Source organism: Oncorhynchus kisutch, linkage group LG23, assembly GCF_002021735.2.
Source record: "Oncorhynchus kisutch isolate 150728-3 linkage group LG23, Okis_V2, whole genome shotgun sequence".
NCBI lineage: Eukaryota > Metazoa > Chordata > Actinopteri > Salmoniformes > Salmonidae > Oncorhynchus > Oncorhynchus kisutch.
The window spans coordinates 25,842,604-25,855,163 of record NC_034196.2 but is presented as its reverse complement, the minus strand read 5'-3'; the positions used below and the strand labels follow the sequence as shown (position 1 = coordinate 25,855,163).

General features: G+C 43.0%; 1 protein-coding gene across 4 annotated transcripts in view; it reads right to left on the bottom strand.

Annotated features, from left to right (window-relative positions):
• The window catches only part of mast4 (microtubule associated serine/threonine kinase family member 4), a 173,450-nt gene extending 161,245 nt beyond the window's left edge, over nucleotides 1-12,205 (bottom strand). For all 4 annotated transcript variants that reach the window (XM_031803041.1, XM_031803042.1, XM_031803043.1 and 1 more), the window contains exon 1: nucleotides 11,740-12,205. In XM_031803041.1, the coding sequence (XP_031658901.1) occupies nucleotides 11,740-11,973 (234 nt within the window). In that variant the 5' untranslated portion in view covers nucleotides 11,974-12,205. The remainder of the gene's footprint in view (nucleotides 1-11,739) is intronic.
• Nucleotides 12,206-12,560: the final 355 nt, after the last annotated feature.

The following is a 12,560-nucleotide window of genomic DNA, read 5'->3' as shown; positions in this document are numbered from 1 at the left end:
GTTGATAATAAATGTGGCTCAATTCACGGCTGTTTCATAGTCCCGCAATAAGAGCTACGGAGCTAATGTTCTCTGGGTGTCACTGACTAGACTGATAACCCATGTCATTGATACACAATACATAGGTAAAGCTGTACAGTGAAATAAGTACTACCCCAATACAATTCTAGTGTGATTTCAACAAATTCGTTAATTTGACAATTATTGTCTTTTGTTGATTTTATATAACATTCTAACCTCATTCAGCATGATCTATTAAATTATGGCACAATTCCACTATCTGTATTAATTTGCATTACTGCTAATGACAAACTTATTTTGAAGGCTAACCGCAAAGTCCACTATTGTGGCTAATACTTATTGTGTCTAGCGTCACATAGGTGGGTACGACCACCATTAATCAAATAACTGTTTTATAAATTAGGTGTCATCTAAAATAACTATCTACACTACTAAAAAAAAGGGAACACTAAAATAACACATCCTAGAGCTGAATGAATGAAATATTCTTATGAAATACTTTTTTCTTTACATAGTTGAATGTGCTGACAACAAAATCACACAAAAATTATCAATGGAAATAAAATGTATCAACCCATGGAGGTCTGGATTTGGAGTCACACTCAAAATTAAAGTGGAAAACCACACTACAGGCTGATCCAACTTTGATGTAATGTCCTTAAAACAAGTCAAAATGAGGCTCAGTAGTGTGTGTGGCCTCCACGTGCCTGTATGACCTCCCTACAACGCCTGGGCATGCTCCTGATGAGGTGGCGAATTGTCTCCTGGGGGGGATCTCCTCCCAGACCTGGACTAAAGCATCCGCCAACTCCTGGACAGTCTGTGGTGCAACGTGGCGTTGGTGGATGGAGCGAGACATGATGTCCCAGATGTGCTCAATTGGATTCAGGTCTGGGGAACGGGCGGGCCAGTCCATAGCATCAATGCCTTCATCTTGCAGGAACTGCTGACACACTCCAGCCACACGAGGTCTAGCATTGTCTTGCATTAGGAGGAACCCAGGGCCAACCGCATCAGCATATGGTCTCACAAGGGGTCTGAGGATCTCATCTCGGTACCTAATGGTAGTCAGGCTACCTCTGGTGAGCACATGGAGGGCTGTGCAAAGAAATTCCACCCCACACCATGACTGACCCACTGCCAAACCGATCATGCTGGAGGGTGTTGCAGGCAGCAGAACGTTCTCCATGGCGTCTCCAGACTGTCACATGTGCTCAGTGTGAACCTGCTTTCATCTGTGAAGAGCACAGGGCGCCAGTGGCGAATTTGGCAATCTTGGTGTTCTCTGGCAAATGTCAAACGTCCTGCACGGTGTTGGGCTGTAAGCACAACCCCCACCTGTGGACGTCGGGCCCTTATACCACCCTCATGGAGTCTGTTTCTGACCGTTTGAGCAGACACATGCACATCTGCTGCTGGGTTGTTGCCCTCCTACGGCCTCCTCCACGTCTCCTGATGTACTGGCCTGTCTCCTGGTAGCGCCTCCATGCTCTGGACACTACGCTGACAGACACAGCAAACCTTCTTGCCACAGCTCGCATTGATGTGCCATCCTGGATGAGCTGCACTACCTGTGCCACTTGTGTGGGTTGTAGACTCCGTCTCATGCTACCACTAGAGTGAAAGCACCGCCAGTGACCAAAACATCAGCCAGGAAGCATAGGAACTGAGAAGTGGTCTGTGGTCACCACCTGCAGAACCACTCCTTTATTGGGGGTGTCTTGCTAATTGCCTATAATTTCCACCTGTTGTCTATTCCATTTGCACAACAGCATGTGAAATTTATTGTCAATCAGTGTTGCTTCCTAAGTGGACAGTTTGATTTCACAGAAGTGTGATTGACTTGGAGTTACAGTGTGTTGTTTAAGTGTTCCCTTAATTTTTTTGAGCAGTGTATATAGTTAGCTGGCTAACTAACTATATCTACTGAAACAGATTTTCGTTTTGCTATGTTTTGGGGGAAGAACATTGTTAGCATCCATGAGCTAGCTAGCTTTCTTTCTTTATGACCAGCACTGTAGGTGCGCGAGACAACTTTACCAGCATCATAGTACGCGTATCAATGAATCGTTGTGACATATGAAATACGAGTGATGGTGTAATAACTACGTAAACATTTTTATAAACAAGTTAAATTATTATTCTCAAATGATTGCCTCGCCTGGTTCACTACTTCTCTGATAGAGTTCAGTGTGTCAAATCAGAGGGCCTGTTGTCCGGACCTCTGACAGTCGCTATGGGTGTGCCACAGGGTTCTATTCTCGGGCCGACTCTTCTCTGTATACATCAATGATGTCGCTCTTGCTGGTGGTGATTCTTTGATCCACCTCTACACAGACAACACCATTCTGTATACATCTGGCCCTTCTTTTGGACACTTAACAAACCTCCAGACGAGCTTCAATGCCATACAACTCTCCTTCCGTGGCCTCCAACTGCTCTTAAATGCAAGTAAAACTAAATGCATGCTCTTCAACCGATCGCTGCCCGCACCTGCCTGCCCGTCCAGCATCACTACTCTGGACGGTTCTGTCTTAGAATATGTGGACAACTACAAATACCTAGGTGTCTGGTTAGACTGTAAACTCTCCTTCCAGACTCACATTAAACATCTCCAATCCTAAACTAAATCTAGAATCAGCTTGCTATTTCGCAGCAAAGCATCCTTCACTCACGCTGCCAAACATACCCTCGTAAAACTGACCATCCTACCTATCCTCGACTTCGGCGATGTCATTTATAAAATAGCACTCTAAATTGAATGCAGTCTATCACAGTGCCATCCGTTTTGTCACCAAAGCCAAATATACTACCCACCACTGCGACCTGCACGCTCTCGTTGGCTGGCCCTCGCTTCATACTCGTCGCCAAACCCACTGGCTCCTGGTCATCTACAAGTCTCTGCTAGGTAAAGCCCCACCTTATCTCAGCTCATTGGTCACCATAGCAGCACCCACCCGTAGCACGCGCTCTAGCAGGTATATCTTATTAGTCAACCACAAAGCCAATTCCTCCTTTGGCTGCCTCTCCCTCCAGACCTCTGCTGCCAAGGACTGGAATGAACTGCAAAAATCCCTGAAGCTGGAGACTCGGATCTACCTCACTAGCTGTCAGAGCACTCCAGTGTTTAATTGCTATATTGTAATTACTTTGCCACCATGGCCTATTTATTGCCTTACCTCTCTTATCCTACCTCATTTGCACATGCTGTATATAGACTTTCAACTGTATTGTTGACTGTATGTTTTGTTTATTCCATGTATAACTCTGTGTTGTTGTATGTGTTGAACTGCTTTGCTTTATCTTGGCCAGGTCACAGTTGTAAATGAGAACTTGTCTCAACTAGCCTACCTGGTTAAATAAAGGTGAAATAAAAATGTAAAAATTGTGATGTGCAGTCATATTCAGGTCCTGATTGGTCAAATGGTGTTTTTCGACACGTCAAATAGTGTTATTTGACGTGTATCTTTTTTGACGCAAAGACGCAAACGGCCTTCCATAGAACTCCTGGTTGAGAATGAAACTGAACAACGAAACAGCACAGCAATTAAGTGAAAGAAATAGGTTTTGATTATGTTTTTCCTGATAAATGGGGACATATGCCACCAAAATAACTTTTTGGTCAGTGTGGTGTGTAAACTTTACTTAACAAGGTAAGTCAGTTAAGAACAAATTATTATTTACAGGTGACGTCCGGGTTTGGCCGGGGTAGGCTAACGCTGGGTCAATTGTGCACCGCCATATGGGACTCCCAATAACGTCCGGATTTGATACAGCCTGGATTTGAACCAGGGACTATAGTGAAGCCTCTTGCACTGAGATGCAGTGCCTTAGACCGCTGTGTCCATGTGTGTCTGTTAACTATAACTGTACTAGAATGCTTAAAAATGTTAAATATCGGTATTGGTTTTTTTGGTCAAGGAACATATTGTATATTGGGATCGGCCATGAATCTAATATTAGTGCCTCACTAAAAAGAAGCAACAAGTACTCGGCACATGTGGGAACTCCTTCAAGAGTGTTGGAAAAGCATTCCTCATGAAGCTGGTTGAGAGAATGCCAAAAGTGTGCAAAGCTATCAAAGGCAAACGGTGGCTACTTTGAAGAATCTAAAATATATTCTGATTTGTTTAACACTTTTTTTGGTTACTACATGATTTCATGTGTTATTTCATAGTGTGTCTTCACTATTATTCTACAATGTAGAAAATAGTAAAAATAAAGAAAAACCCTTTAATGAGTAGCTGTTCAAACTTTTGACTGGTGCTGTAAATTCAATGCTACTGTCACAAAACTAGCATCAAGGTAAAAAAAAATAAGAAAATGACACTTTACACAGATAATTCACAGTTATTGCTCTGTGCTGAAAGTGCTATATCTTGAAAAACTTGAATGCTGACATGCACATTTTTGGTGGATTAATAAACAAAAACACTAAAAGAGTTGAGTGAACTATACATTCAAGACTTCCACACACAGTGTGTACTTAGTGTATGTGCAACAGTTCAGTCATATGGTATTAATAACAGAGTAATAAAGAATACAACTCCAGTACATCTCCCTTCCTCAACCACCTGGGAGTCCACACAGTCCCGCTGGTAGTAGTGAGGAGGATATTCAGACCTCTTTTCTCAGGGTCTCCAGCACAACACACCACGTTCCTCACGACCTTGTCACCCAACATCTGTCTGACTCAACTCTCACCCCATTCCAATATTTGAAGCACACACACACCACACACACACACCACACACACACCACACACACACCACACCACACACCACACCACACACCACACCACACACCACACCACACACACACGAGAGAGAGCAAAAGAGACACACCCTCCTAAGAGGTCAGAGAGGTTTGGTCTGAAAAACAACATCAACACACAAAAGTTCAAGTCACACAAAACCAATGTCCCTTTGGGCAATAGGAATCCTCAAGAGAGGTTCCACTTCCAAATGGCCCCCTGTTCAGTTTGTAACCTCTGGTGCATTGACAGTGGAACTCCATGTCCCGTCTAGTAAGATCTTTAGCAGGCGTTGAACCCTTACACCCTTCTCCTTCTCAATGGGGATTCAGATTCCTGTGTTGACATTATCTAATGCTGAACAGAAACAGACCTTTTTCTATAGGGTTCGTATTCCTATCCAAACTGGCTTCAGTAGCCCCAAGACGCTATTTAAGATATATGTAACATCAATACCGACCTAGGAGTCAGACCCTGAAATGTGTCAGTTTTGTATGTTTAAACTTTTAAAATAGATAGGCTATTGTAGCGATGTGATACTTGGATATAGGCCTATGCCGGTAATAGCCATTACATCATGACCTTCCACTTACTTAAAAATAAATTATCCTAACAAAGACGGTGAATACTAAATATAGTGAGGGACAGGAAAAACTAAGTAAAATGTGACTGCAGAAGGCCCACTGCGAGTGGTTTACATCGACGTCAACAGTACATTCTCACTGCACAGGCCTATACGGTTACACACTGACATCACTTATCATGTAGTGACCAGGACATGTTTCCCGGGACAAGGCCTTATGTACGCCTCCACCAGTATCCCGTTCATTAATTAGCCTACCAGTTCTATTCAGCTCACTCTTGACTTTGGCGTCTGGACAAAGGCTTTAACGAGTGTTTGTATACTGTCGCTAAAACAAATATGGATAGGCTTGCAAACTTGGCTAGCTACTTCTGTTGGTGCAGGTTAATAAAGGAAGCAGCATATGTTCAAAATAAATGGGTAAAGTCATATGAATGATAGGACTTCAGGCAAAACAAGTGTCCTCAAATGCTAGCAAGCTACAGTATGACTGGAAACCTTCTAGCTGGCACTTTTATTTCCTCCATTCTTTGCCTGAGGACGACGAATCATTAACTTTGTTTTGTATGACAAGACCTCTGTTGTGGTAATCGTCACATCTGACTTTAGATTGAACGAAACCATAGGATGAGGGGAAAACAAGTCCACCCAAGTTATACTCCATCTTGGCTTTATTAAACGTTTTTATTAAGCAATAAGGGATGGAGGGGTGTGGTATATGGTCATTATACCATAGCTAAGGGCTGTCCTTAAGCATGACTCGACGTGCCTGGATACAGCCCTTAGTCATGGTATATTGGCCATATACCACAAACCCCTGAGGTGCCTTACTGTTATTATAAACTGTTTACTAACATAATTAGAGCCATAAAAATTAAATGTTTTCAGATAATCAGCATTCAGGGCCCGAACTACCAAGTTTATAATATATATCATGCCTCAATCCAACACCACCACCCACATGATAAAGAGAATGAAAGAGAACAGACAGATACACATCTGAAATTCTCTTTATCCAGGTAGGTTGAAAAACAAAGTTAGACAGATCTTTTAACAGAACATCAAATTGAATGTGGATATCAAGCTGCGATTACATAACAAGGCATAAATAATTCAAAAAGCGCCGACATCTAGGTAGACCCCAGCAGCAGATTAAAATTCAACTGCTGTAGTGTACTGTAGACCGTAAAAACACAGCTAGAGCCCACAGCCCACACAAAACAAGGGCTTGAGAATCACCACTAGCCACCAACCAAAACACTCCTGTCGGAACCAACTGATCCAATATAGTGTCTTACCCAGAGAGGTACAATATTATACAGGTATTATTGGAGATAATACCTGTTCTATTAATAGTGTGGTCTTACCTTAAAACCTTCAGAAGAAGGTAAATCACCTATGGTCCAATTCCGCCTTAGGGCCATGATCTTTGATAGTCTAATACCGTCCCTCTGCAATATCACTTTAAAAGTCTGCCATTGCAGCCAGTGTGTGAGGACTGTAGTGTGGACTAGAACTGGACCAGTGTTTGGATTGGATGAAAAGGCAGAAATTAAAGTTCCATCCTGTAATGACATCCCCCCCCCCCCACCATAGAGAGCCAGAGGCGTTCTTAAACAGATTGACAGTTAATCCTCTTAACCATTCACTGACACTGGATGTGCCTTATGGACAGCGCCGACTGGCTAGCTGCTAAAACAACGGGCTGGGTAATTACAGGCAGGCAGTAATGACATCACAACAAGGAGTTCATCAGTGTTTGGGGGGAAATGGATACAATTGGGACTGATGATGTACAGTGGGAGAGAGAGAGAGTGAGAAGGATTATTAACTTGGTGTTCTGTACACAACAAATGTTAAGCTTTATCTCTAGTGTGAGAGAAAAGCTAAATCCTGCAATTTGATCCTCTTTCCCTCAGTTCCTTAAAGGACATGTGTTTATGGTGAAATTCAAGAAAAGAATGCAGTTCAACCCCCCCAGACCATTACATAAGACGTATAAGGCAATGGAATAACAAATCAGGCACACCTTGGATGATGCATAACACTTGCTGTTCCTAGCCTCAATACAACATGGTGAATATTCTGAAACTGGGTCCAGTCTCTCATTGTCAATTCATTACTTGAATATTACAATCACTTGGAAGTGCGACAGATTGGAGAAAAATGATGGACTTGGAAAGAGCTGTGTGATGGGCTACACGCCTCTCCTTAACCTTTCACAACTCATTAGAATCACAAAAGGAAAAAACACAAAATGATTAGTGTACAAATAAGAATCAACACGTAGTCCATTTCTCTCACACAAGGGAAATCAGGCATACAGGGGGATTGAGGAGCAGAAAACAAGCTGTTCTGATCTGGAACGAGCCAACAGACATGAAAAAAACATGGCTGTTGTAAACACCCGGAAAACATTTCAGTACTAGTGTTGTAAGGAGGATACTTTCAGATGGCATTGTGATAGAGTTGACGAACACTGTGCTCATCTGGCATTGAAATTCAAAAGGTAAAAGCATCCTTTTCTCAATCATCCCACCAAGATGTTTCAAATCCTTCACTTCATTTCATTTTAGGACATTGTGTGAAATAGTCTGCGCTATAATTGCAGAGGTCCGGGATCAGTTTTATTCCCATTCCTGTATTCCTGTTGTGAGTGACTACAAGGTCTGCCAAGTCCGCCCATATTTAATCAAATCAAAACATCTCCCTCCAAATGAGAAGTGGGTTTTCTTGACCAGGACTCTTTCCAACACGGTAGCCTCCTCTTTCCTGGACCTTTCCTTATATGCCAAACATCCATTACTGTAGCCATATCTGGCCGGACCACCAGGCGCAGTTTACATGAGGTAAGTGTAGACAGAGACAGTCCTGCTAAGAAGATGCAGCTGGACTCATATAAACAGAGTCCAATTAAAGTTTGTGTTTCCTTTGTCATTCAGTAGTCTTTTTCCCCAAATAAAATAATGATTTTGGGGTACTGTAAAAACCTGCTACTACCAGTTAAGACGCCGATAGATGCTACCCATTTTTAGAATGAGAAGTGTGTGTATGTTTCCCTGTATGTGCATGCGTGAGCAGTTGTTAGTAAACAAAGAGTGCATAAACACCGCTAGAGCATGTGTTCTGTTTGAATAGAGGCCCTCAGTCCAACACAAAACCAGCCTGAGGAGATGACACAGATAAGCCACTCTTCCCAGAAGCCTTTCCCTCTTTAACCCCCTTAAGGGTATGACGTAAGTCACAGATCAGGGGTTAGAGGTTAGGCTATGTCCCCAACGGTGGTCACCTGACAGATTTAGAGGGGTAAAGGTGCATTGACGAGTTGAATTAGCTCTGGGTAGGAGTCACCCTTAAATACAGATCTACTATCAGACTACCCTACTCCCAATATAAGCTTTAGACATTAGGCAGGGAAAAAAATGTAACTGACCCTGAATCAGCAGTTAGGGGCCATTTCCACCTACACCTGTTTAATCGGAGGTCTGAGCAGCAAAAGATGGGTTTTAGAGGTGACTTCTATGCAATATTCAAAATCTAATCCTATCTCCTACCCTACCTATCCTGTAGATCTTTAAGGATCATATGTTTAAGCAACATTGGCTTTACCTTGAGTTACAATTGGCAGGGTGTAAATTTTGCCATATTGCTTAAACCTATCCAGTCATTTCAGATCTACAGGAGTACTTAACCCTTAAGTGGTGGGGCTAAGGATCGATTTGGAATTCAACAGTAGTTTTGTCCAGCCAATGAGTGAATGGTGACTCAGACAAGTGTTTGAAATGTTGCAGATCCTGAACACACCCCCTGGTTAGATCAGCAAGGTTAAACTCTAAACCAATTGAGCTGATCAGAACCAGTGAAACCAGTCTGAACTGGGAAGGCAATCCAATTAAGCTATTTAAAAGAGATTTGTCTGCCTAATTCACTTCGTTCTCAGTAGCATCATTGCCAGGCAAGCCTCAGGCAAAGAGTATTTTCTATTTCCTCAAACAATGCACATCTTAGGAGTTTAATGTCTAACTCTTACCTAATGGTTGTCAATCAATATATAGAGGGCTTATTTTTCATACACACTAGTGCCGGGACAATACCAGTATCGTAATATTTAATAACCTGAGGTATATAAAATATTGCTTGGAAAATAAATAAATGTTTCCAACATTTGGGCTGTTTTCTTAAAGAAGTTTAATCCACCTTGTGTTTTGTTTCCTTAACATTATACTAATGAGTATCGGCCCAACCTAAGCACTCACACACAAGGCTACAGATTTATGTTTAAAGTCTCAGGGGGTGCTCTTCCCTTCGACAAAGCCTGGATGTATTTACCCAAAACACTTCAACACCAAAGGATAACCTGGGAACGTCAAACAATAACTTCTCTCTACGACAACAAAGCAAAGCAGTGGATATTCAGAATGTAGGCTATTGCATATGCTCAGCTGTTGAGGACCTTGTGCATATTGAGCATGGCTGACGAGTGAGCAGAATTGAATGGAAGAATCTCCGTGTTGTGAATATGAATTGTCCTTTCAGTACATAGTGCATATCCCCAGCCGACTTCATGCTGACATTTTTCCCAAAGCTGAGCCATGTCATAAACAGTAATCATTAGGAATGCTTTGCAGGTTGCTATGAAAAAAAGACTGAAACATGAAGTAGCCTTTGTTATCACACAACACACCAGGAACTGGCGAGAGATCAATTTGCCCTAACTAATTGTCTTGGGGACTTCCAATATCCCCCTGACAGCTAACCATATGAATCAATCAGCCTACTGTGTCACTATAAGGCTACTGGGAGTATCACTAATCAAAAAATAATTTAAAATGACAAAACTGTGGACAGCTCGGCATAAACGTAAAATGAGACACTAAATGGCCAAAAGTAGGTGGACACTCCTTCAAATTAGTGGATTTGGCTATTTCAGCCACTCCTGTCGCTAAAAATCAAGCACACAGCCATCCAATCTCCATAGACAAACATTGGCAGTAGAATGGCCTTACTGAAGAGCTCAGTGACCTTCAACATGGCACCGTCATAGGATGCCTCCTTTCCAACAAGTCAGTTCGTCAAATATCAGCCTTTCTAGAGCCAGACAATTGTAAGTGGTAGGCCACATAAGCTCACAGAATGGGACCGTGTCTAAAAATTGTCTGTGCTCGGTTGCAACACTCACTCCCTAGTTCCAAGCTGCCTCGAAGCAAAGTAAGCACAATAACTGTTTGTTGGGAGCTTCATGAAATGGATTTCCATGTCCGACCAGCAGCACACAAGCCTAAGATCACCATGTGCAACACCAAGCGTTGGCTGGAGTGGTGTAAAGCTCATTGCCATTGGACTCTGGAGCAGTGGTTCCCAACCAGGGGTAAAAGAATACTTGGCCTATCCACAGGGGGTACTTGGGAAGACTAATGAGACTATAGGTCTACTAGTAAAATGCACATGAGGGGGTACTTCAGGCAGAGCAAAACTCAGTTGGTGGTACAGTAACCAAAAAATGTTGGGAATCACTGCTCTGGAGTGATTAACCACGCTTCACCATCTGGCAGTCTGGTTTGACGGATGCCAGGAGAACACTACCTGCAAGAATGCATAGTGCCACTGTAACGTTTGGTGGAGGATGAATAATGGTCTGGGGCTGATTTTCATGGTTCGGGCTAGGCCCCTTAGCTCCAGTGAAGGGAAATATTAACACTACAGCATACAATGACATTCTAGACGAGTCTGTGCTTCCAACTTTGTGGCAACAGTTTGGGTTAGGCCCTTTCCTGTTTCAGCATGACAATAGCCCAGTGCACAAAGCAAAGTCCATACAAAAATGGTTTAAGATCGATGTGAAAGAACTTGACTGGCCTGCACAGAGCCCTGACCTCAACCCCATCAAACTTCTTGGGAAGAATTGGAACTGAGACTGCAAGCCAGGCCTAATCGCCCAACATCAGTGCCCAACCTCACTAATGTTCTTGTGGATGAATGGAATCAAGTCCCCGCAGTGATGTTCCAACATGTAGTGGAAAGCCTTCCCAGAAGAATGGATGCTGTTATAGCAGCAAAGGGGGGACTAACTCCATATTAATGCCCATGAATTTGTAATGAGATGTTCGACAAGCAGGTGTCCACATACTTTTAGTCATGTAATGTAGATCCCTCTGTAGTCTAAATAATATTTTAGCAGAATATTAAGCAACTTGATTTCGTATTTCCCACATTAGTGCACATACGCAGCAAGGCATGGTTATCAATTGCGAGGGCAGGCAGGCACGCACACACACACTCTCTCTCTCTCTCTTGCCCTTCAAGCCACTTCACCCAAAACCATTGACATTATATAGGCTAATTTAAACGTTTAATGGGTAAATTACACGTTCGCACTCTTTACCATTTCGTCGTCTCCTTCTTCCCCATATTCTTTATTCCCCGTTTCCACCTCGTCGTCTGCCACACTCTTTTCTTCTTTCCCTTCTGCTTTTATAGTTTCGAAGTCTGAAGCGTGTTGGCCGTTGAAATCGTCATTTTGGTGCTCTTCTTGTATGCCTTCTCCCTCTGACAAGGTTTCAGACCCTGAAGAGGACTGGCTCCCGCTGTCGTTTCCAAACAAGTGTTGTTCCTCCATAATGTTTAAATGTAGTCTACAGACACCTATCACGCCAGCATGTCAAAGTCACCGCGTAGGCTAATGTCTACCTGCACACCTGTCCTTTGAAGTCATGTTGAGGATTGAATGCACGGTGTTGCACGGACACGGTTGGAAAGTTCCATTCAGTGAGGTCCAGGGGCTACGACACAGCCGTCTGTCTCATCGTTGGCTGAGTGCAATCTGTCTGGCAAAAAGCGCCTGGAATTGGATTCATTTCATAACTCCGCCTACCAAAACATGGGAACTGACCCGCTGTGCGCCTCTTGCATTGGCTGCGATGTGTAATACTCAATCAAATGAAAGAGACTTTTGTGAGTTTTGCTCCTGTTGACACGCAGACATGAACTTGGCCACATTTTAGCAGCGGACCGTTCTTGCAAGGGTAGTACCTGACCACTCTGTAGGGCCTATTATGACCTCTCCCAAGGGTCTCAACCTTGATATGCTATGGGACTGGGAGAAAGTGCACTTTCAATGGTTTTCTACTTTCAACTCCACCACATGCTGTTTCTATTTCCAGCTCCCCCCAGTCTCTCAGGCCTGTGTTGGGTGTGCTTTTCGTT